This window comes from Gambusia affinis, linkage group LG10 (genome assembly GCF_019740435.1).
Source record: "Gambusia affinis linkage group LG10, SWU_Gaff_1.0, whole genome shotgun sequence".
Taxonomy (NCBI): Eukaryota; Metazoa; Chordata; class Actinopteri; order Cyprinodontiformes; family Poeciliidae; genus Gambusia; species Gambusia affinis.
Genome location: NC_057877.1, coordinates 18,391,895 through 18,418,700, shown reverse-complemented (window position 1 = coordinate 18,418,700; position 26,806 = coordinate 18,391,895). Strand labels below are relative to the sequence as shown.

The window sequence follows — 26,806 nt, the reverse complement described above, 5'->3', positions numbered from 1 at the left end:
AAAAAAAAAGAGGGAGAATTTTGGGAAAGGGAAGAAGTGCAGCAGGAAGCACATAAGGTATCTGGCAGTAATGACTAATGTATCTTGAAGAACTAAAACTAATGAATAGGGTTAGTGTTTAAAATAGATAAATAGATACTTTATGGTCCCCCCAAAAAAATATATGCAGGAGATTCTGGAATCTCTGAGACTTTCAATTTTTTTATTTTAACCATCAATATCATTTGTCTTTTCTTTTTAGTACCATTTTATTTTATTTTTTTTTATCAACAAAAGATAAAGTATAAACAAAACTGACTTAGAGACCAAAAAAGCTTAAATAAATAAACTTCCTTGATTTAACAGTAACTGTAGCCAGCAAGTCAGACTGCAAAGACAAAGAAGAAGGTCAGGTTGCCAAATTTATTTAAAACCACTGTCAAATTACATTAAATTAGAAACATAGCACTGAACATAAATATACACATTAACATACATAAAATAGTGCAGGAGAACAATGTAAAGCATGTTGAATTTAAGAAAATCACAAATATTCAAGTCATTTTTCCAAAAACATCATATTGAAAGTTCTAAACACAATTTAAACACTCAGGCAATCAGAGATATGTCAAACTACAATATGTGCATCAGAGTCAGAAGTCACTGCTTTTGTACAAGGTGAGTTTTTTTCCTTATAATTTTAAGCATTATATATTTTTTTTATGCTAGATATTTAGAAAAATTTAAACCTTTTAAAAAAAAAATCTGAGTATTGCTGACAGACTGCTTTTTGTCTTACTCTAAATCCTGACATAGACCAAGTCTGATTCATGCACTAAGCTCAGAAAAAATGAGTCCTTCATTCAATACTAAATAAATTAATACTGTTATTGAGAAATAATAAAAAATCCTCCATCAAACAAATAAACATCCCCATGACATAAAACCATAATATAGAAATATATATATTTTTAGAAATAAATAAGTAAGGAGGAAGTTATTTTGTCAATCACAGTTTTAAAGACTTAAAAAATGTGTTTTATTTTGAAACACTTGTTTTGTTAAGCTGCTTTATGTATTTCAGATTTATTTGCAGTCACTCAGCTCACTGCCCTCCAAACCTGCCCCACAGTAAAATAAAAACAAAGAAAAATCCACAAAATACGTAAAGCAGCTTTACAAAATACAGGTGTCGCAAAATAAAACACAATTATCAAATAAGCAATGAAATAAAATTGTAAACAAATCATGAAATTAATAAACACTGATTGACAAAGTAACCATTCTTCCTCCACTCCCCCTAAAAAAGCAATATGGAGTATTTATTCAGTATTTATTAATAACAGTATTTATTGTTTTTTTTACTTATTTAAGTTTGAATGAAATGACTCTTCATACCATCATTTCCAAAACAAAAGAAAAAACAAGTAGAAATGATAATGCAGACTGTAAAATGGACCTACAATAATTTATTTTCAGTGGTTCCAATTATTAATGCTACTGGGCTGAACTGAAATGCCAAACATGGGCACTGCTTGAGTTATTCCACGGAAAAATAAGAAACACTCACACACACACAAAGAAAGTCAGAAACTTCTTGATTCACTGAGTTGCTTCGCTGGTGGTTGTGATTATTGTCTGCCATCATATCACGTTGCCAAAGCGGTGTGTGCTGAAGCGGGGGAGTGTGTGCGTGTGTGTGTGTGTGTGTGGGGGGGATTTACAGCCACAATCCTACACATTGTTTCACACACTCCTCTGCCTCCTCTCATTGCTGCCGTCGTTTCCTACCCGTCTCTGTTGGCCTGACCCCGATCGCAACCTGGGGGGATGATGTTACAGGAAGCCTGACGTTCCTGGACAGATAGCGCTTCCCCCCTATGGTGACAGCTCCCTCTTCACCTCCTCTTTGAGTGCCTGTCTGGAGAAGGAGCAAGAGGAGGAGAGGATGCATGGTGTGGTTGGTGCAATATCTATCCAATCAGATTTTTTTTGGAGAATCTCACATGTATGTTTAAATATAACATTTTCAAAGGTTTGCATTGGAGAAAAAAACTAAACTGAAGTATAAATGTAAATGGTATTTCCCATCAGGAAGTTCTAGATTATTAATTAACTTACTCAACTCATTGAAGTACACAGCTAAAAACGTAAAAATGTAAATAAGTAAGGGGATCCAAGTTTATCTTGCCAATACGTACAGTAAGGAGGATTTATAAGAGTTAAAAAATAAAAATTTCAAAAATTCGCCACTGAAGAACTGCAGCACGTGTTTTTCAGTTTGAGATTATGAAAATGCAACAACATAATTTAAGAGATTTTACTAAAGATGCACAGAGAAACTAGCAGAAGACTTGAACTTTAAGAGCAATATTCAGCTTGACAAAGGCCTTGGCTGCTGTAATAGACCAGACCAAAGTGTGAATGTGTGTGTGAATAGATAAAGGACCACACAGGTATAGGAAATGTACCATTTAATCATTCACCAAGTTCAGAAAAATAAAATCCAATATATATATATTTTTTTTACTTTTCAAGAGTAGCTCGTAAAAACACAGACCAAAGAGCACTTCTTTAATGTCTTGCCATTGTGAATTTTATATGCCTCATTACGGGAATAGAGAGAATGCTTCGGAGCAATCTGGGAGGGAACAAGATCTGACGTCCTTATGGTAGTTTTTTTCTGACAACAGAAATGAACAGTTCAAACAAATACTCATGTACTTCCTTTCCCTTATCTGTTTGCATGGCAATGGGAGGGGAATTTGTCACCATTTTCAATCAGCGTTGCCAACCTGTCTTAACTTGGATAATGATCTCAGTATGAAGAGAGGACAGAGGCTCTCCTTCCTTGTTTGCACTGCCTGAGTGTCGGGCCCGCTCGGTAGCACAAACACTTGCTCCATTTCTCCTTTGGCAAGCGAATGAATCAGTCAGTCATAGCTAAAGTGCATACAAAAGGTGGGCTAACAGAAAACCTTGCCACTGTGTGTGGTTTGGTGTTCCATCCTTGTAGCGAGGCCAGAGTTGAACAAAACAAAGAGGCGACATTTAAGTTAATTAATATAAGCAGGTTTGCTGAACATGAGAGCTCCAGAGGTTTCACAGCAAAACTGGACAAAACTTTAGTTATTTTCCAATGTCCTGTGTGTCTGCAATGATTACAGTAAGTGATTTCCTCTTGAGGCAATAAGATGTCAGACACTTGCCAGACCTCAAAAGTGCAACACACTCAAAGGAGGATGTGGTGGCTTTGAGTGACCATTAGGCGCTATTACAAGCTTCATGATAAGAGTCAGCCGGCGGAAGAGCCCGAGGTAATCGTTTATGAAATGCAGTTAAGATGCATGGAAGCAGGGAAAGATGCTATCGCCACGGCTTAAGAGCACCAGGTCCTCTCTGCTGTGACTCAAGTTCTTTATGTGAGATATGACATGAAAAGCTAATAAAGCTGATTGGGCTGGACAGAGTATTGACTTTGCTCATTTAATATAAACTTAACCCAGTTTGACTTTCCTATTTGCTTATTTAAGAAAAAAAAATGTACAATGATAGACAGTCACTGTATTGTTCTGATAAAACTTTAAAATAAAATCGTCTGGAACAAAATATATATACATTTTTATGATAGCCCTATATAAACCATCAATAAAAAACAACAACTAATAAAATAGATTAAAATTAATAACAGACATAATATTTTGGTCTAAATTAAAGTAAAGAAAGAAATCCTTGATAGATGATCATTAGGACCGTGTCATACATAAAATGACTAAGTACTATTCTTAGAAGTCTAGCCTTTTAGGATTTTTATTAATATTATGATAATAATAATACTAAAGTTATTGTTATTATTCATAACAAAACTTTACACACTTCTTGTGATTTGTTTAAGTCTGACTATTATGAGAGAACTGCTATTTTCTATAACCTGACTGTTTAGTCTTGACACAGCCAAACACTGAAACATGTTTAACAAAAGACTACGCATAAGCTGTCAAGAAATGAAATCCAGGATTTTGTTACAGAGTAAGGACTGTGTAACTGAAGACATGCATGACAAAGAAAACTGAGAAAACAGCGAAACTGGGGCATGACGAGGCAATTTTACAGTAATTACTACTTTTGTTGCGCTGGATGAATAGTGTTCAGATGAGACCCGGAACAGGTTGTTACAGTAAAACTAATTTGTGAAGAGCAGTGAAAGACACGCAAGTGTGTGGTGTGAGGCAGGAAGGAGGGGGCTAAGAGACTGTCAGAATGAGACTGTGCCAGGAAGTTCAAACAATGGAGGGTAAAAGAACAAAAGACCACATCTGAAGCTGTGCTTTTACAGCGCAGTTACCAAGCAGGGCAAGCTATTTATTGTTATTTATTGTTTAATTGGTACCAAATTTGTCAGAGCTGAATGGGCATTTTGCAGGTCCATTATATTATCTTTGTATGCAAAAATCTTTTGGGAGGGGATTAAATAAAACTTTGTAATGTCAAAACATTTTCAAAACTATTGAGTATTAATCTGTATATTTGAACAATCTTGATAATTGTATTTTTAGTTTGTTATTATAAGGACCAGATTTGTCAAAGAAATTAATTTCTTGTTATTATTGGCTGAAGTTATTTTGCCACAACAATCATTTCTAGAGTTGTATGAAAAGAGTTTGAGTTCTCCAACATATTTTTCAAAGACAAAGTTCAAAATACTTGCTACAAAACGGGCAAGAGACTCATATTTGAGAATAGGAAGCTTGCCTATGTCTGTTAAATTGGCGTAGAAGATAATCTATTACTGGCTTGATTTTTTTATTGTTTTTTTAAAGGCACTGAACTTCCAATCTTGACTTGATTTCTCTCCTAATCTGGCAGATTAGAACAAGTCATTAACTGGGTAGGCATGACAACACATGGCTAATTAACACTGACTCTGTCTGGTGTTGATTTTCACCCATAACTTATGCTTACTTCCGCTCCCTCCTCCTCCTGTGGAGCTGGCAGGCCGGCTGCTCTGCTGTGGCTCCGACTGGGAGAACCGGGGTGCCAGAGCAAGTTCACGACTCCGGTGATCGCTGTTCTGGCTAATGGGGGGATCAGGTGTCCGGGGGATCTTGGAGGAGCTCACAAACCCAAGGATGTAGCTGTCACTGATGGTCAGAGAACAAAAAGAATTTCAGAGTTTTGTGGTCATTAAAAAAATGTCCAGAAATAAAAAAATCCCAACCAACACGGTCAGTGATTATGGAACCAGATCCGCAAGTAAAAAGATTTCTGACAAATAAACGACTTTGGACATAACAACTTTGGCAATTTTAAATGTACTCAGGGCGATCACATGATTTGCCAGTAAAGATTTTGAACCTATTATTTTCCCAATAATTTAAAAGAGGTAGAAAGTTATTAGCTGGGTAACGCTGACATGTAGGTCACATGACAAGTGCAATGCAATTTGAGTTGCTTTGGCCACCAATGCATTCTTCCTTTGTTTTGCACACAGAATGTGAGATATAATGCAAGACAGACAGATCCTTTATCAACACAATTGTCCTGTAAATAATCTAATAAATAAATAGTAAAGATAAGGCAAAATTAAGTTGAGCAAATGAGAAAAACTATTTAAACCAACCTGATGTGATATGAAAAAAGTATTTTTTCTTCTTGGTAAATCATAAATCTGTGATTAACTGAATTTTACTGTTTCATTGGCCAAGCAAACCTATTATAGCTAATACATCTACAGAATCAAGAAACTGCACAAATAGGATATTGCTGATAAGATGAGGTCAGGCTTCTAAAGATCAGTGATCAAGATCAAAACTGCAATCGGTGCAAACCAATTCATGGGTAAAAACATTTAAGTGTAAAACAAATTTCACATTTTAAGGAGTTAATTAGAGGTAAATAATAGTACTGCAAAACAATCAATTGAAAATTTCTGTGTCCCAATACTATAAACAAATGCAAATACCTTAAATATTTTCAATATTGAAGTATTTGTGAAATGGGCTGTAAAAAGTCATACGGTACAAACTGTAGCTTCAGCACAAAAATGATTTACTAAATAGTTCAAGAACAAAACTTGAAATACTTTGTTCTTGGGCATACAGCCTCAAAAATCATCCAGGACAACTTCTTTCGTTTGGTTCAAAGATGAACTTTCATCCTTCATGAGGATTTCATGCATCATAAGATATAGCCAGAGTCAAATTTAAGCTCATATGGGAGGACACAAAGAAAAGAAATCAGGACCGTATCACATATCAACTATGGACAAGTTCTTGACCTTAATATTTAAAAGTATCAATTTCAGTCAATAGCCTCTGTTTCTGGTGATACTTCACTGATGCCTGGTGATACTTGAGAATCTATATTTAGTGCAATGATACTCAGGATACAGGATGTTGTAGAATATTTTTTCAATGACAAACAGAATTTAGTTCTGGTACGTTTACCTGCATCTGCTGCTTTCATTCAAGTAACATCATAGATTATTGCTTGAACTGGACTTCAGCAGACTCAGTTTTAAAGTTTTTTCCCCAGGTATTTATGTCACAATAAAACAAACATAAATGAACAGGTGTAAATAAAAACAAACATACAGTATATCTTCATTGTAGATATGTTTTGCATTTTTAATCGTGTTTTGAGATGGATGTTGAAAACACACATTCTTACTATGTAAAAAAATATATACTGCTGGAGGATTAAAAAAAATCTACAATGCACTGTAATGGATGTTTTTTAGTTTGCGTGGATATTTATTTTGCTGCCAAATTGCGAAGCAACATATGAGTCAAGAAAAAAACCAAACTGTCACTTCTCTTGATGCTGAAGCACCACTCATCCACTTCTAGCGTCAAATCTGGTTTTACCTCAAAGATGCGCCACAGATCATGTTTAGGCAGGTGAAAATCCTGTGAGAAATCGAACAGGTGTAAAGAATCCATCCTGATGACCTTTGAATGAGCATTGAGTGGGAATTCTGAAACATTCTGAAACGTTATCAGAATAAACAACTCCTGTGCATCCAGTTACACAGCGCTCTCACACTTTATCGGGCTGCAGACAAATGGCTAACATCCTGTGCAGAAATCCTATACCATGTCTAATAGATGGATTTCATGCTTGTTTCTCCTCTCGATAATCACACTGTCGCCAACCACCCAGATATGATCTGCTAGAGCGGCCTATTGTGTGACATGATCGTATCTCGGAACACAGGTGGAGGTGCAATACTTGCCATCTGCACAGCAGCGACATGGAAGAGGGACAGATGTAGCATTGATTTTCTAGCCTTCTGAACTTAAATGTGGCTAGAAAAGTCGATCGTTAGAGGAAGAAATGGAAACAGTGTTTTCCCAAAGTGTCATATAATGCACGTCAATACATCTAAAATGGTAAATGGACTGAACTTATATAGCACTTTTCCAGTCATTTTGACCACTCAAAGCACTTTACACCAGAGTCACATTCACCCAGTCGCACTCACAAACACATTTATACACCGATATGCAGATCGGTAGGCAATTTGGGGTTAAGTGCCTTGCCCAGAGGCACAACAACATGTGGCAGGAGGAAGCTGGAATCGAACCTACAACCTTCCGATCGCAAGACGACTACTCTATCAAAGAGCCACAGTCGCCCAGTCTAAAGGACTATTTTAACACGAAAGTGCCAAATGTGCTTATTGGTGCAAAAACAACATAAAAAAAGGTACCTGCTTATCTGGCACTTGCTAAATTGCTGTGTTGCTAAGGCTCTATTCTCCCCAACATGAATGCCTGTTTCATCTCAGCATAAAAGGCTTGTCATCCAGACTAATGAAATTAGGCTGTTCTGTTTAACCTTAGCCAGGCTGTATTGTGGAGGTGTTTTACGTTCCTGGGTTGTGGGGAAAGAGGGGCTTCCTGGGACTCATTACTCTTGGCGGTATTTGAGAGTCAAGTTCCTCTGGGATTTAGAGGAGGGAAGAAGCATGGGAGGTTGGACTGAATGGGTCCCTTTGTGGCTGCAGCTTGTTTAAACGCATGTCACAGTCTCACACACCAGCTTGGCAGTGCTGACTCACCCATCGGTGTCTGGCACTGTTGCCAACCCTGTCTGCAGACACACACCTTTAGAAACACATGTCACGGCATACAGGGAGCCCTGTAGACGTCTGCTGCTAGGTTTACATCAGTTCCAAATGGAAAGCGCAGGGATGAAATCCATCGACTCAGAAACCTTCAATTTTATTTCCACCTCTGGTAAAGATCTGAAAGATGCCTTAAAGGCACAGTTATCTTTTATTTGAAAAACATAATCTCACTGTGAAAAGCAATGAAAATGTATCTAGTGTGAAAGATTCCAATATTATAGGTTTTATTCTATTGCTTGCCGTTGTGTGGGTCTAAATGTGTGGGAAGGAGTCACTGATTGTGAAGCATCGCATCTCGTCATGACTGTAATATGTGTGTCTCTACCCATATGACCTCATTTTCCACCGTGTGTTTATTCAGATGAAGGACTCACAATTCACAGGGTGCTACTGCATCAGGACAAGATAATACTTTTGCTAGGACATCACAGTCTCATTTTTGTCTCTTTTTATCCCCATTGAAAATCACCTGACCATCTAGGATTGAAAGCTAAAGTCCAAAGAGATCAAATAATTATTAGTTGAATTAATTAGAAAGTAGGTTTAGTAGGAGGCAGTTGGAGCCACTTTGTGTTTGGCGAAGTGAGTGAATCTTCATCAGTCACTCACTTGGATAGAATAGCCTCAGAATAAGTAATATTTTGTTTTGGTAAATTCAGTAGCAGTGGTACATGTGCGTGATATATTTGTCATCTCAACATTTTGATGCTCTTCATATTAAATCTTTTGAACTGGCTGAAAAACCTGTGGAAGCCTGGCTTAGATGTTGATTCAATTGTGTACACATAGTGGTTGGTATTGGGTTACTAGTATTGCATGCGTATGAGCAACACCAGTCCTCTCCTTCTCTATAAATCACCTGCATTATTCTCACGTAATAAAGCCTTAATTATGAAAGACTTTTTTGTTTTTTACACATTTTTATCAGGAATCTCAATGAATGTGCAGGATGCTGTAGTTGTTTGTAACTTCTAATGAGCTTATTGACAGACTCACTGTAGGTTAGCAATGATACAAAACAAAAGTGATGCAACGTTAGTCATAATGGAGCAAAGGAAGGCGCATAAGTCTGCAGGGGAAGAGACCTGGGTATCATTTACCTGATGGAGTGCCCATTGTGACTCTCCTGGGACCGTCCTTTCCTGGTTTGACCTTCATATGTCCGATCTAACTGTGAATCCTGGTAGAACCGTCCGCATTCTGAGTCTGACCATTGTGAGACAAGACAAAAGAAGAGATCAATAAAGCTATTACTGGAATTTGATAGAACATCTGTCTTTTTAATTTTGAGTCAATGTTTTGATATAAACCAGTAGTCTCAAACTGCAGTCCTTGAGGGCTGCAACTTTCAGAGGTGTCCCTTGCCAAGGGACACTTTCCTCTTCTTCTTTTTTTATGGCAGTTGGCAAACAACTTATAGAAGGGACACTTTAAAACTGCCTCACTAGTATATAGAGCTCTGCTAATGAGTCATATTGGAGCCAGGTGTGCTGTAGCAGAATTACATCTAAAACTTGCAGGACATCAGTCCTTGAGGGCTGGAGTTTGAAACCACTGGTATAAACAAACAAACAAAAAGACAGTCTAGGATTGAATTTTCTAGAATTGAATTTAACTGCCAAGAATTTGAGTCTTGGCAGTTATTTTATCTCCCTGAAAGAAAAAGAAGTTCCTAAAGTCTTTGGTGCTTGGTTTGCCGATTAACATATCCAAGAAGTAGTTTCGAGAAATTTGCTGCAACTTCCTTGTCTGGAAGTCCCTCATGTTCCCCAAAGATATTGGGCATCACTTCAAATAAATTTGATACGACAGAAGGGAAATTAGATCTTTCTTCAAAATACAGAAAAATTCAGTGACTAAAAACATGTGATGAACACATGCCACAAAATGTACGCACAAGGATCAATTATTTAACTATTCCCTGGAGTTGGAATACTTTTGTAGTTATGGAATAATTAGTGAATCAAATATAGAAAAAGAAAAAAAACATTACAAACCTATGCTGTGATGAAGGGAGTCGGCAGTGCTGGGTGGGCTGCCAGAACGCGTCGGAGGTCGAGAGTTGTATGGGGAGGGAATCAGACTCCCTTCCAAACTCCTCTGTCTGTTTAGGGGATATTCCCTGTTTCTATCCTCACCACACTGACTGCTGGGACGATTTTCACTAAAAATAACACAATCGTATGCAACATTACATAATCTAGATAGTGTAAAAATATGTCAACATGTATACTGACAGAGTAAAACTTATTTTAACCTCAACTTTGGTTATTTCTTTTATTTTTAAATTGCAAAATGATCTCTAAATGTATTCAGTATATAGAGCCACACAATTTTTTTTTTTTACCATGTTTCTATGGTGATGTTGTGTCTTTTGTCAGTGCTCCATGGTTTGAATACCAGGCTACTAATGTTTTCCCATAACAATGCAATTCAGGCTTTATAAAACATTTAATTTGACCCACTATACCAGTTTCTTAGCCAGTAGAAGCTTTATTACCAGTGTAGCATAACAAAAGATGCAACACAAACTGCAAAATGGCTCACTGATTACATAACAAGATGGCTGTGCTGGTGTGAACTAAGCGGCCCTCAGAAGAGAAAGACCCCAGATGTCAGGTAACTTTAACAAATTCTATGCTTAAAATAAAATCTGAAATCACAAAAGAGACCTGACACCATAAAAATATGTGTTATGATAAATGGACTGAACTTACCCTGCATTTCGATGAGAACTCGGGGTGACTGGCCGTTGTAAGGGCTCATCAACGTTTGGGCATGCCAAAGGTGTTGACTTCCTCTTTACTTTCATGTTTGTCATGATCTACGACATAGGAGCTGCATGCTAAACATTTGACGGCAGTTTTATATCTTTATTAATTAGAGGACGAAGACATTGTGCTGGACTGAACCTTAATCCACTTTAGTTCTTCAGAACCTGCTGACACACGGTGATGCCTGGCTCATGCAAATGCTTACAGTAGTGTTTCTATGCAAAGTTACCACATGAAGACATTTACTTAAATTTGTATACTGGATCAACTGGATTAGTAGTTGGAAACTAAGCTCTGGATACAGGGGTAGTATCCAGTCTTCCAATATTTTTGCAACTGCTACAGTCTGAAACAACATTCATTTCAAATTTCCAAGAAACATCAGTTACAGAGGTATTTAATAACTGAAGTTGATGCAATCTGCCTCCCAAAAAGTTTGCCACTTTTTGAAGTGGAAACCCAACTTTAGTATCATTGCACATGTACTTTGAGAAACTGATGTAAAAATCTGTGTCTCACTGGACCCAAAAATATTTTCAACTTTAAGTTAAAGAAAACACATTTAAAAAAGGATGTTGACCAGGGGAATATATTGGCTAAAACAACAACATCAAAACATTGATGAGAAAATGTCAAAACACAGCATAATTTAAATAAAAGTTGTTGCAGATAAAACAATACTGGTAGTATGCCATGTGATACTCTGTAATTTTACCGCCAATTAATACTTAAACTGCCAACACCTTCAGCTCATGCTTAATTACAAATGTCGGGCTCTAAACAATAACTTTTCTTTTAATTAAAGAAACTAGAAATAAAATAACCAAATTTGAATCCCTCTTTATGATTAAAGGTTTAAATATGTAGTTTAGAAGCATAGAAAAGCTCAAACTGTCAAAAGTCCAAGTAGCAGATGATGCATCTTGAACACCAGCAGTACAACAGTCCAACAGTAAACGCTGCTCATTAGGTAAAGGCAAAGACTAGTTAAAAAACAAGAAAGAAAATAGCATAATAAACTTAAAATTATGGAAAATTCTGATTTTCCTACCCCAAGATACTCAGTGGTGAGCAGGGTCTCCCCAGACAGCTCCCTGTGCTGGGGTTGAAGAATTTCCTCTTTATCAAGTTCTATTTCCATTAAGTCCTCCTGTAAAAACGTATCCACAGCAACAAGATCTGTTTACTGCCATCTCGAAGAACAACTTTATCAAAACAATCATTCTTTCACACATCTCCCTCCATCTTAATACACAACCAGATGTTATTGATATATAAATATGTATTTATGAGACCTCTTTGTGATTGCTCTTTCTTTCATAAGGTTTCAGATTTATATACAATCAGCAGAGAGGTCTATAATGTACTGATTTTATTGTATTCTGCCTTCTAAACCAGGTCTTGTTAGTAAAACAAACCTTTTCACTTCACTTTGCTATGTAAAGAATATAATAATTAGTGTAAAAAAAAATCATAGATCTAAAAGCCTTACATCATTGTCATCCTCTTCTTCCTCATCATCTGACTCTGGTCCCTCTTCATCACCTGGATTAAAAATAACATAAGGACTTAAAGAAATCCTTGATTGCTAAAATACTGAAGAGTAACAAACAAACAAAAGAGAAAAAAATATATATATTTTGCAAACTATGTTTCAATATTGAGAGATGGTTTTCACAGAAGGAAAAACCCCATCGACACTGATCATAAAAGGTTGACTTTGTCTAGAATTGCCCATCGGATGTAAAGGAAAAATATATTTGAGTTAACTAACCTGAGTTGAGCTGCTTGATGATGAACTCAATCTGTCTGTTAAGGTCCGGGTTTTCCTCTCTGTTGTAACAACGAAGAATCTCCTCTACACTCTAAACATAAAGTACAGAGACAGATTCAAAGGTGAACATACGGGTAATGCTAAAAGTTATGCAAGCACTCAAAGAGAGTAAGTATGAACTAATAAGTGGTTATGTTGTTACATTTCTAGCATTTCTTAACTGTATAATAGGTGTACTTTTTCAAAATGAATCAGGGATTGTGATTGTGCACCATAATTTACATTGTAAATCTATTTTCATCTCCACACTTTTAAAAACACAAGGTCTATGTGCTGAGATTAGGAAGGAAAATGGTAGTGCAAAAGACAAAATGTGTCCTCTCTCCATAATGACGATGGTATTTCTGCTATCTCACCATCTCTTTGGCTTCCTGTCGCACGGAGGGAATACACAGGATACTGTACAGAGCTCCATTCACATATGGCCGAATCTGAGGAAGGCACACCGACACCAACAAACACAAACTCTGTCTTAGAGATAATCCGAAAATTTAATTTGGGATTTAATTTAAATGTAGATTAAGCATTTTGTGTCGAGTAAAATATGCAATGAGAGGGAAACAGGAAACATTAACATCATAACTTCATTAGACTTAGGTTATTTAGGCCTGATAACAAATCTACAGTGGCAAGGATTACTTAATTCATTTATATGGAAGCGATATAGCAGCAGAAAATAACTTGTATGTGTTATATGTAAAAGTGCTCTGTGAGTATATTATTATTACAGTCTGTGTTCATGTGGTGACAGAGGTGTAAATTACCTCATGGTTCTCATGTCCGAGGAGGTCGGTCAGAACTTTGAGCACGTGCTTGGCGTTCTCCGCACACTTTCTTTTTCCTACAAATGGACAGTTACTCAGAACAGACACACAGTTTTTTTGTCTGTGTCAAACAATGACTCCATTCCATCCAGTTCCATCAAGCTTAATTACTTTGGTATTTCTAAATGTAGGATGCAGGGATACAAAACCTTTTGGTAAGTATATTCCTTTGATACTTTAAAGGTGATCAACTTTGTGTATTATTTATTTTATTTTTTCCAGCTAAAGTGACCTCTATTTGACAGTGGTCAAACAGGAAGGCAGGTCATGAGAGAGGGGGAAAACATGTGGCAAAGGTCAGTGGAACAGGACTCGAACCGGTGACGGCCATGTCGAGGACAAAGGCCGTATATGAGTCACACACTTTTAACTCTATCCCTCCAATGACAAGCCTTTCTGTCTATTATTTCTAGCAGAAAGTAAAAAACAGAAAGGATTTTATTTTGTGTGTTTTCAAGTCAAAAATAAACTTGGTAACTAGTTAAGAAAAGTAAAATCAGGATTTATTTGAATTAAGTTTTAATAAGGTTTGAAGACAAAAAAAATAGTGCCATAGTGAACATTTGAAATGGCAGATGTAGTTAACACACCCAAGTATTTCAGGAAAAAATTAGAAAACAGAGGAAAAACACAGACTAACTTTTACCCGCTGGAGATAGCTCAAAGACAAAGGATGGAAGCCAGAGGCTGACATGGCTGTATGCCTTTATAGTGGTTAAGCAAAATCAGGTCACTTTTACTATTTGTGTATTTAATTTACTGTTTAAAACTCCAAAGGTTAATTTAAGATTAACATCTAAACTGATCCAACAAGACTAAAACCAGGGGTTGATTCCTACAGTATAACTACAAACAGAAGTGATTATGTAACGTAATGTTTAGATGCTCCAGATATTTATTCTAGTGTTCTGTTAATAAACCTAGGTGTAGTTTTGTAACATCTGAATTGTAATAACTATCTTTATCCACATTATGTTTTTCATTCTCTTACCTTTGGTTCGCAGACACAAGTTCATAAGCAGAGCTGCAGAATACTCCAGGGTGTAGTCACTGAGGCAGTCCGAGTCCTGCAGCTCATCCACAAGCCAACCAATAAGATCATCTTTGATCATGGCTGTCTGCTGGCTTCTCCTAACAAGGGCACCACAATTATTCATTCTTATCAGCAAAGCCTAAATTCTAATAAACAGGGCATTCATGTAAAAAAAAAGAGTTTCTGAATTCTGCTTTAACCTTTTCATTATTTAAGGTAAGAGTGTTATAAATCTTATCTGCATTAATGATTTGATACAAATTTACCTCAGAGTAACAATAACCAAGCTGATACTAAAGACCTGACTGCCTTTAAACTGAAATAAGTTTCATTAATGATTTCAGCTTTATGCAGTAGAGGTATCAAACCTGAGTGTTGACATTAGCCAGTTTAGCAGATTAAAATACACTCTGAAAGTATTCATGTTGTTCATTCATCTGTCACCGACTGGCTTCATAGTTGTTCAATTTCTCTCCTTTATTTAATAAAAATAAGGAAATGTAACTTTATGAGTAGAGACGCTGAACGATCCTCCAGTGAGGGGCTAATCTGAAAAAAGCATTAATCAGCAGAATTTGAGACGAATAACATATTGAGTATGGTGCACAATTTTGCTTATATCTGAAGCATAGAATGCATTTCAAAAGCCTGAATGAGGATTGTGATGCTCATTGTCTTGTGCATCATTTCAGGTGATTATTATGATGTAGACCATGAATCTAGATTGAGCTGTATGGTGGAAATTTAAATCCATAATAGGAGGTTGTGGTCACATGTTTATTGTGAAACATTGTTCCAGAACCTTCATTATGTTGTATCCATTAGAAAAAACTGTAAATTTTACCTAAGACTGAGCTTCTGAAGGGCGACCAGAACATTTTCCCGAGTCAAAGAGTCCTTCTCCTCCCTCCTTAGTGTTTCTGTCAGAAGCTTTACAAGAATTGGAATTTGGGAGAGGTAAAGCCGGCCTGTAATTATGAATACAGCAGGCAATAAAAAAAAAGTTAAGTTATCTTGTGTAATCTTGAACATTTTTAAGTTTCTACACAAAATATGAAATGACATTCAGTTGTAACTAAATTACAACTACCAGCAATAATTCAGAAAACAAAATACTTGCTAAACTTAAGCAAGTAAGTCTTTACTCCTATGAAAACAACACACACTCCCCATAAACAGTATATTTTTAACAAAACCTGATTAGAGCCACAAGTCATACTAATGCATTAGTATGACTAGATACATGTCTAAGCCCTGAAGTCTCAGCTGCAACCAAAATGTAGTTGATTTGGTTGGATCATATGCTAATCCTTAAAAGTTTCCCTGTAACAGAGACAGAAAACTTTACTCCAGCCTCTTTACAAACTGCTTTTCCTTATTATTTGCATTCTGCTGCAGAGTATCATTAGTGGTTTCAGTCCTGAGGTCTTCGATCAATCTACATTTCCACAAGAAAGTTTAACGAGGCTTTGACTCATATTACCAAGAAATGATGATGCAAAACCAAAGACTATTAGGAACATACCCTCTGCAAGGGAAGCAAATGCATTGATGAGACGAGCAGTGTATTGACGGACAACCTCGTTTGCTGACTTCATCAAATGAAGCACAGTTTTCTAAGACAAAGGAAAAACACAGAGTCGTTTCTTTGCATGCTAAGCTTCAACTTGCATGTAGTAAAAAACAAACTTCCAAGCAATGACTATCGTTGATAAATTTGACTTTCTTTTCCTCTGAAGTCAACATCATCTAAATAATCTGCAAGAGTCTGAAAACATTTGCATTCACCTCAAGGTTCAAGGACAGTAAAAGTTTGCATGCATGTATTGTTACTTGATCACCCTCCGGCAGTATTGTATTTGTGTTTTCAGTTCGCATTTTTACTACTAATTAGTGCAGTGTTTCCTTTATTAGTGTTAGTATGTCAAACATTAACCATAAAAGCCCTATTCAGGTATTGAACGCTCTGAACTTCAGATAGCATAAAGTTAATTAAAGCAAATAAGATTTGTTACAATCGTATACATTTGCTTTAGGATTTCTATCTAATTCAAGCATTTCCACAGAAACGGCTGGCCCACCTTGTTGGTGCTGTAGCATTCCAGCAGGTCGTTACTGATGTAGGCTTGAAGCACCGTGTCCCTCTGTTCACCAGGGAGTGAGCGAGTTATTCTCTACATAAACAGAATTCAACAATTAAAAGGTCTTCATCCATCATGTAAAAAGATAAATATTATGCAATGTTTATTTCAGCCACTACTTAAGCTCTCATGGTGCTTTTTGTTATGCTACAAAATTACGATGTGTAATAAGATAATAATAAATATTCCTTTTAGAAGAAGCATTCTCGCTACTTCTACCAAGGGGACAGTTTTGATGTGTGTGGATGATCAGCAATTAATTAAAAAGGCAAGACTAAGCGGAAGGCTGAAATAGTTCAGTTCTTGCTGATAAAAGGAAATGTAATAGAATGCACTCATTTGACAGATACAGCGAACAGAAACAACATGGACTCAACTGAAAGAACTAAAAAAAGGAAATGAAAATGAATCTGCAATGTAACAACATAAGAATCTCCTAAAACGCTTCCTACCCAGCGCAGAGCCTGCAACAGGAGACACTTCAGTCTGTCTGAGCCGACAACCAAGTCGTTCTTCAGTTTGTCATAGTCCAGAGAAGGCAGCATTGGCACCTCCTTAGGCCTCCTATATGTCAATGATTTATTTTTACATTTTCGGTTCTAACTAAATAAACTGAACAAAAAATATAGAATTAAACACTTACTGTACTGCAATAGATGCACGTAGCATGGACGAGGCCTAAAATAGGAAGTACGTGAAAAACAAGATGTTAAGTATATTTTAGAAGAGTTATTGTTTCAGTAAAATAACCAGGATTTTGGTTTAGTTTACACAAAGCAGAATAAAAATCATGCAAGTGTTCAAATTATTCCTGTAATCTTCATTTCATTTAGTTTCCACCAGCTAAGTTGTTAGTATAATATAATACATGCATTCAACATGCCTTATCTGAACATGCTGAACACTGATGTACACAGTGCAGGGGGCTTATGGGTGATATTGTCCATGCAGTATGCAACATTCAGGCAAAGAACCATCACCAAACAGGTGGGGTAGCGTCCTCAGAGCTGTTGGATCTCAGTTCAAATATACAGTAAAGTATAATGAACAAACTTTTGACAAGAAGCAACATAATATGGCTCAAGACAAGGAAACAATCTGAATCTTTCTGTGGAAACCGTGTGAAATTTATTTTTAACCTGAGGGAAATTAGAACTCTGAAATAACTTTTTTTTTTTCTGCTTTCTTTCAATAGCCTCCAAGAGAAACAAGATTTAGTGACACATAAAAGTAATATTCAGGAAAGAGTGAAAATGTTATTCCTGGAACTAGCTAATTAAAGTTTCCTCAAACTAAATAATTCACAGACGAGTAACAATTATTTAAATTTCAAATTTACGTGATTAAAATTGATGTAAGAAGAAAAAAAGAAAACCATGTGAAAGAAAAAGAGACAACTAAAAATTATAGTCCTTGCCCATATTGCCTGAAAAGTTCACCATTGTGTACAATCATTTTAAATGATCCAATTCAACAATCTTTTAAATCCACATGAATTATCATTCTGGCTATTCAATCTTTAACTGTGTCCATCTTTCTTCTCTGTGACTTGAAAATGATTAATGTTAAACCTCAGAAACTGTCATTAATACTGAAACATCACATTTATTGACAGTAATTAAAACCATCTGCAGTGTTTTACAGCCTGACTGTGGGAATTATGCACTTTGTGTTGACTACTCTCATTAAGGTTTTTATTTAACATGTTAAAAAACATTACCAAAGAACGTAACAGGATAAAACTGAAAGTGCTTTTAAAGGAGACACAAGCAAGAGATGGAAGAATAGAACACAATATTGTTGTAGAGTCTAAAAGACACTTTGGGCTTACAACTAGTCTAACAAAAAAAAATCCTTAAGCAGACAAATAGAGACACATCTTTTTAAACGGGGGCAATCTAACAGAAAGAAGAAAAAACTATGAAAAACTGAGCATAGGGTCAGGCAAAGAAATAGATACATGTTGACAGAGAGCAGTTACATTTTATGATGTGAGGGGAGAAGATAGAGTGGAACAAGCAAGACGGACAGAAGGGACGATGGAAGAAAAAGATGTAAACATAAAACTTACATAGCCATCATCATAGGGACTCATAGAGTAATATCCCTTTGTGGATAAAAGCATCACACACAAAGAAAACACACACAGTAAAAAAAGGCTTGTTCAGATCAAACCATACAAAACACAAGATTTCACAAGAGGAATACAACAGCACGTCAAAGACCACTGACTGCAAGCACCGCTATGAGGATAGAAACTCTTCTGTAAAGCAGGTTAAGACCTTGTCCGAATGTGACCAGGTCTTTTTAAAACAATGTAGCGTAAATTTGGAATCATGTTAATGCTAGTATGCGGACGTTGAACAGTATTATGCCTGTGTATTGGCAAGGATAGCTAACCGCTGAACTCCAATTTCTTTTTCTCCTTTGCAACTCAACATTTTGGAGCATTGGGATTGTAAAACCAAATTGCAAAAAGGGTCTGAACCAAAATCGGCATCTCTGATGGGAGTCATCTTTCTTCCACTGCATAGTAAAACAATTTTAATGGTCACATATTTGACATCAGTCCTGCATCATTTGTGGCAGACTGCAATGCACTGATCTCTAAATGGCACTGAAAAAAAATAACTCTTTGGATGAACATAAAAAAAATCACGGATAGGATTTCCACCTGATTACTTTGCTTTATTTCAGCACCATGTAATTCTGTTACTCCTATTTAAAGCAAATGTGTTAGGTCAACTTAATTTATTAAGGTTATTCCAATGTAAAGCAATTGTGTTGGCTCAACTTATGTTATTATGGTTATTCTAATTTAAATAAAATTAGTTTGCTCAACTTAATTTATTATGGTTATTCTATTAAGTGTTGGCTCAATTTAATTTGTTAAGGTTGATTCAACTCATTTACTATAGTTGGACCCAATGTAATTTAAAAGAACCAGCCCAACTAATTTACAATGCTTTGGACCAAATAATTTACTTGACTAAGACTAATGGGAATTTAGTTGAAACCAACTTTTTTTGTTTCTCCGAAGAGATTTTGCTGCGCTAGTGGCTCGTATTTTTTTGAGACAGTAGGCAGACAGGGTGAGGACATGCAGCAAAGGTTGCCAGGACCGGGAATCGAACCAACAACGTCTGCATCGAGGACTAAGGCCTCCCAACGTGTAGTGTGCTATACCCCTGCGCCACCACAACATGCTGGAGAAACCGACTTATGTTACAGTGATACCTTCACACTACTTATTAAGTTGAACCAACTCACGAAAATTAAGTTAGCTCAACAAACTTAATTGTTGAGCTAACTCAACAACTTAGTTGTTGAGTTAGCTCATTATCATTTCAGCATGATAATGAATCATGCTGAAAGAAAACTATTTAATCATGTGAAAATCCTTTCCATGATTTAATTATGTTAATTCAAAGAATTTTTTTAAAAAGTTGAGACTCTTTTTTTAAAAACAGACTTTTTTACAGTTCTTAAATGCTGAAAGAAAGAAAATGTCAATAGTGCCCTGCAGAGAAAAACAAATATCTATAGTTTAATGTGTAACTAAAACCGCTTTGAAGTTTTCCCAGGTGCAAAACAGTTCTGTCGTGTGATCTTCCATAATCTCTCGTGATCCCCTGATCTCGCTAGACCCTCTTCGGAGGGAAATGAATGTGACTAAATTGAATCATGTTATCTCAGCTTGAAAACATGTTTTTCAAGTTGAGGCAAAAAACGATTGTCTCACGTGAACTCGCGTGAGATAATCGTTGTCTTCAGCACAAGATCAGTCTAACTATAATGAATCATGTTATCTCAACATGATTAAATTTCATAAACGTGAAGTTGTTGAATTTCTTGTTTGTCCAACATGATTGTATCACGTTTTTATTTGAAACATGAAATTATTTAGTTAAAAGTACATGATATGGGATATGCTGTGGTGGCGCAGGGGTTAGGCACAACCCACATAAGGAGGTCTTAGTCCTTGAGGTGGCCGTCGCAGGTTCGATTTCCGACCTGGTGACCTTTGCCGCATGTCTTCCCCCTTCTCTCTTTACTCACTTTCCTGTCAATTAACTATCAAATAAAGGCCACTAGAGCCAATGAAACCTTAAAAAAAAGTACATGATATTCTTTTGTTAATGTGATAACCCCCTAAGTTAATTTTTTTCAGTGTGTCATTAGTTTTTCGTGGCACCACATACAATCCACTGGACAGCAAAGCTTTTATAATTTGAGTAAATACCGATTATTAATTGGCACCAACACTAGTCTAGATTAAGACTAATTTGAAGTAGTGTCTTCCTGTGAGTTACAATTAAAGGAAAAGACAGTTACTCCCCTTTTACTCTCACTTGTGTATTTATAACAAAGCAAAACTAGGATCTCGGCTAGTACTTGCCGGATATATCCTGACTTATCGCTGACGGTAGAGTGTGCAAACAGAGACACCCACCATATCAGTTAGTAATCATTAAGTCCTTTTCAAACACCGCGTCAGTCTGACCAACGTTGTCTGACGTGACTACTGACAGCCCTCGCCCATGTGCCCTTTACAACGCGCTTCATAAAGCCTTGTTCCAATCTTTGAAGGAAGAGGTGGAACAGAGAGAAAAGGATGTGAGAAATAGCTGTGCTTAGGTGAGGTTCTTACAGTGCCAGGCCTTGTGAAGTCCGTGCTCTGAACAGCACTTTGCCTCATCTGGCTGCTGAATAGGCGAACACATACACTCTGCAGATACTCAGGGGAAATCTGCAAAAAGAAATACACAAGGTCCTTTTTATGTTAAAATCTGCTCATTGGAAATTGTGTTTTTGTTAAAAATTAGGATTAAAAATAAACACTAATAAACATGTACTGCTCCTTACTTTGCAACTGCAAAATAAATAAAACAAACAAAAAAAACCCCAAAGCATCATGTGTAGTCTTTAGTCTGTATATGCAGCATGTCCACTGAATAAAGATATAAACACCCCATGTCAAATATAGGAGTTTTATGAGCATTTCAGTTATGTAATATATAGAGAAATTCAAAATATATTTTCAATAATTACTGATCTTCATATCGGCAGTGATAACATCGTGGTGTGGCCGTTTCAACCTGGAGAGACTCAGACGGAGAGAAGATGATTAAAAGAGTTTATTGACATACAGAAATTAAAATCTTTGGCACTCGGGCCCTGGCTGAGGATATTGATTATCGCAAAATTTGCGATAAGCTCGAATGAGCATTCCCAATGCTGATAGGAACGTCATTCCCCGGGACACGGCACTGGTGCTTGGAGGTTGGTGAAGGGTGCGGGCCTAAAGGAACGGGGAAGTGAAGGAGAAGGGGTGGTGGTGGGTTGAACTCGGCTGGAGAGCGGAAGATGCCATGGATGGAAGTCCTTATCGGCTGGGCTTTGGTCGGTGATTGGACGTGATGGGGCTTGGACCAGCGTTGACAGGTCGTCTCAGTAGGCGGGACGCTCCAATTAGAAGGTGCCGATGAGGCTAAAAAAAAGAGTCTTCCAGTTTGAATTTGCGCCTAGGCTTCATTTGCAGTGCATTGACAGTCTTTTGAGTATGATACGGGTCAGGTTGAGGAATTTGATTTTGACCAAGGTGGCTTCTCGTAGGCGGTTATGGAGGGTCTGAGATGCGATGCGTCTGTTGTGCAGACCAATAGTCTCAGCAGCTTTGTGTGTTGCTGGTCTTAAACCAGCTGTGTTGCTGATCCCGCAGATGGATGAACAGGACGTGGTGATCTTGTGCTGGAGTGGTCACAAGTGGCTGACGAGGATGAGGTCGATTTGCAGTAGTGCCACTCTGTTGGAAACAAACTCTTAAACAGCCTATGATCCGATAATGGACATTGAGCCTTGCAGCTAATGCTCTGGTGAACATCCCTGTATCCAACATGCCAACGGCACCCTCCCTCATAACTTGCGACATCTGAGGCATTCTGACTTGTGACAAAATCGGACATTTTGGGGCGGCCTTTTATTGTCCCCAGTCCAAGGATTGTCTGGTTGTTGCTCATTTTGTCTAATCACCCACTGGACATGCCCCACCCATGCACTGAGTATAAAAACAACTCACTTAGTAATGATCACTGACAGCAAGTTGGATTAAAAATTATACACAAATCGAGAGAAATACTACTTTTATGCAGTAAAGTATCAGCAAATGCTCATTTACAGTTGTTAACTCCACATGGCAACGATATTTGACCTGGGGCGTTTATATTTTTGTTCAGTACATTTATATACATGCAATCAGCCCAGCCTACCATTTTTCCACTGACAGTGGCCTCCAAAGAGTCAACCAGCTCAGCAGTGATGCCAATAAGGTTATGGTAGTCAGCTTTGATCTTGTTACACTTCCGTGCGTAGCTGGAGATGCGTCGCTCCGATTCAGCCAGCTGAAGCTGCAACTGCTGCATGGCTTCTGTGCGGTCACACAAACACAGACTGAGGTTGCAGAACATTAGCCCCAGGGGCAAATAAAAAGTGTGCTGTTGCCTCTGAAATCTATTCTTATACATTGGAATATAAAAAACACCCGATTGACCATTTTTAAGTCAAACAAGTGTTTGCACTAAATATTTCACAATTAAACATTGTATTTAAGTCAGTATTTACCTGTTTAAATCTTTCATTACAGCAATTTAAATGGTTGCAAAAATTTGTGTCTACAACAAATAGTACAAGCCTCAGAGCGTTTATTCACCTTTGTTGTTTTTGAATCATAGACACTAAAGATAAAATAGTAACTCCACTAATCCAACAGATGCTTAATGTTAATGAAACACAAAACCAAACTGTAAATGGGATTTTTTGTTGTAAATTTTGAAACAAAGCTTTAGATCCTCTATAATGTCCCTTAATGCAAGTAGGTATTTTCATGAAAGAAACACTTTTCTTGTATTAAGCTTCATTAAACATGCAAATTTAGAGAATCTGAAAATCTATTCAAAACTATTTTATCTGCCAACCAGTTATATACAGTCAACAGTGGACATCTTTTCACAAGCAGAAATATATATCAAATAATATTGAAATCTTCATATATTTGACACAAATATTTACCTTTGGTAGTTCTTCCACCCTCCTTCTTCATATTGTTTATTAAAGAATATATAAGTATGCATGAATTCTAGTAAAGAAGCTAAACAGCATTTATTTTCTCATTTTCTTATTTGAGTGGTAAATCTGGAAGTAAATGCATACAATCAGTTTAAAAGTATATACGTCTTGCATAACCAGTAAATTTAAACAAAGTCAAAAAAGCATATTATACATCCTGTTTGAGTAAGAAAAATTAATAGATGTTTGTACAGTACTAGTTTGTATACCTTGCTATGAGAGGAGATGAAAAATAGAGCCAATATTAGCTTACTTTAACAATGAAGCAGTCATGTATAACCAACACCCTTTTGTCGCCCAACCAGTCTAATCCAGCGTTTCTATAGGAACTCACCACTATAGGCAGCATGTTAACATAACATTTTAAACCATAGCCAAATGTTCATAAACAGGAAGAAACCTGCCTCAGCAGCACACTGACAATTTTCTCAGAATTTTCTCAGCGCCAATCGATGAGGCACAGTAAAAGGATACATATAAAGTCAACAGCCTTGGAATCTTAGCCGATTTTAGAGTCAGTGATAAAAACTTCTCCAGCTTGTCCTTCAACTGTGGCATCCAGGAATCCTAGTCAAAAAAATAAGACATATTAGAGAAAGATTATAAAGAATGTTTGAAGGTGGCTGTGTGCAAAAGAAAAAACTATGAAAAGAAATGCCTTTTATAGCAGTTTGAGCACCTGAAAGAGATCTTTAAAGGAAGGGTGAACGGTTGGATTGGGAACAAAAGGCAAAGCGTAATAAGGCAAAAACTCAGTAGTCTGGCTCAGAGCTGATCCACGAGTTTCAAGGTACTGCTTGAAAAGGAAAATCCTCTCCTCAAATTCAGCTTTGTCCTGCAGAGAGATGACAGTTGGTCAGTTACATGATTTATTTGAAACTAATACCTGAATGTCACAGATGCCAATTATATTATTAAAAAACTGTTCCCATTGGCTAAATGACTCTCGACAGTATGGTAACAAACGCTGAATAAAGGAATTAAAATAATGTAAGCAGCTCTAACTATGGCTCATAATTTTCTAAATAGCAATATATGTTTAATTAGAGCTTAGCTACTTTGAGTCATAATGACTAATAGAGTGAAAATTGTGCTGGAAGTTAGGAAAACAGTGCATGACCAATGTGCTTTGCTTAAAAAGAGAATGTGGCACCACCTAGTGAACACTTTCAACAACTGCATATTATGTATAATTACTCAATTACTTCTTTCAAAAAATAAATAAAACTATACATCTACATACCTGTCTACTCAGGTGTGTCCTCAGTGGGTAGACAGTAAAGTGGATATGAAGGTAGAACTCAAGGTTCTGTGCTTCATCATCTGAGTCTTTTACTGTTGAGGGAATGTTTTCTGCCCACAGATCAAAGAACACTTTGTGGTCGCCATCATCAAAGGAGCTCAGAAGATCTTCCTGAAAAAGTCAGATTTAAACACAAGGACATTTGAATAAGTAAGAACCTGGATTGGGAAAATTGGCTCAGTGCATATTTAATTGAATATTGCACCATTAAAATAGAATAGAAATATATTGGAATATTTGGAAATATTGCCTCACAATGGGGGAATTCCAGTGTACCAGAAACAAGTTAAATGAAAATAGAATCATGCATATTCAAGCTAAGGCAAGACAAATACAAAAACAGGACAATAAAAATGAGGGACTGTACAATAAGGGCATATTTACAACATAAAAAAGTAATTCTGCACAGTTATTAAGAAAAAGAATAATCAGATCAAAACAAATGTGCTACAAAGTACGGGCATCTAAAATGGTCAAAATGTGCTTGTGTATTTCTGCATAAAACACCAGTTTCTGCTTGCACCAATCCACAAAGTCCACTTGAATCTGTGGCCTACTTCTTAATAATCTTCCAATTTGATAATAGTCTGTACCACCACATGTGATAAATTATACCATAATGGAACAAAAGCTTCCTCAGCTGTTTCATTACTGGATCATGTACCTGGATGACACGGGTCTTTGAGTCTCTGAGAGCGCTACCACGAGGCTTCGACACAAGTTTCCCTTTGGTTTTGCATTCCTTGTCAAAAGTTTGAATGGTCTCTTCAAATTCTTCGAAGTTAAGGTACTACCAAAGAAAAACAAAAATAAAAATAAAGTTCAAATAAACTCACATGTGGGACATACAACATACAAAATGTGTCTTCAAATTTTATGAAGTGCCAATAGTTTGCAGTAAAATTCTAAATCACATAAATTCAAATTCAAAAAGACTTTATTAATGCCAATAAAGTGTGTGCTGCAAAAATGTGGTACCTCTTTGATCATCCCAAGAAGATCAGCTTCAGTTGCCAAGATGTCTCCCATCTTGACTCGCTCCCTAGAACTCATGCGAGTACCAGAAATGTTCAAACCCCAAAGAGACAGGAAAGATTTCTGCTTTCATAAATCGTGTATGGAAATCAAAGTAGCATTGTTGCAGGCTGCAGAGATAGGATAATTTATTACCATTATAGCAAGTCAAAACAAAACAGCACACATAAAAGACTAAATCGTTACAGTACACCAAATAATAAATGTTTGGTACAATCAATGATAAACCGACTACTTAAGTTAAGTATTTGGGTTTTGTGTCCTTATTGTCGTTATATTGTTCTCGATTTTAATCAAAGCTGCAATCAAAGCAGACAATTCTCGCAACATCTCATCTCACTGTTATCCCTCTGATGAAGCTAAACATCTTTAAACGTCAACTTTAACATATTGTCCAAGCTAGCTAATCAATAACGTTACTTGGGGATATTATCGTTATTTTTACCTTATTCGCCCATCGCTTATTGGAATGAATCAGATTAGAAATTCTTATTCTATGCATCAATCCGTAACTAAATCGTATTAAACACATTTTAGACAGGGCTTTGTTCGCCCTCTTTTTCCCTAAATTTCAGTCAGCTAACGATTAGCTAGCAACTGTACACAGAAAGGACGCTAAAACTACTT

At 36.7% G+C, this 26,806-nt stretch overlaps 1 protein-coding gene across 2 annotated transcripts; it reads right to left on the bottom strand.

Moving 5' to 3' along the window:
* Positions 1-388: 388 nt before the first annotated feature.
* LOC122838801 (lisH domain-containing protein ARMC9) lies at positions 389-26,806 on the bottom strand. Of its 2 annotated transcripts, XM_044129754.1 has the most exons (26): positions 26,625-26,806; positions 26,123-26,289; positions 25,809-25,934; positions 25,085-25,255; positions 24,521-24,676; positions 24,316-24,408; positions 23,785-23,809; positions 22,986-23,143; positions 21,368-21,466; positions 18,788-18,823; positions 17,360-17,394; positions 17,169-17,280; positions 16,657-16,749; positions 16,101-16,191; positions 15,420-15,543; positions 14,534-14,673; positions 13,483-13,559; positions 13,075-13,149; positions 12,659-12,749; positions 12,377-12,429; positions 11,936-12,034; positions 10,828-10,934; positions 10,108-10,274; positions 9,211-9,316; positions 4,942-5,120; positions 389-1,900 (listed from the first exon to the last, which is right to left on the bottom strand). In XM_044129754.1, the coding sequence occupies exons 2-26, from the start codon at positions 26,195-26,197 to the stop codon at positions 1,878-1,880; spliced, it is 2,511 nt and encodes an 836-aa protein (XP_043985689.1). In that variant the 5' UTR covers positions 26,198-26,289; positions 26,625-26,806; the 3' UTR covers positions 389-1,877. The 2 variants fall into 2 exon arrangements, with proteins under 2 accessions (XP_043985689.1, XP_043985690.1); XM_044129755.1 differs by lacking the exon at positions 18,788-18,823.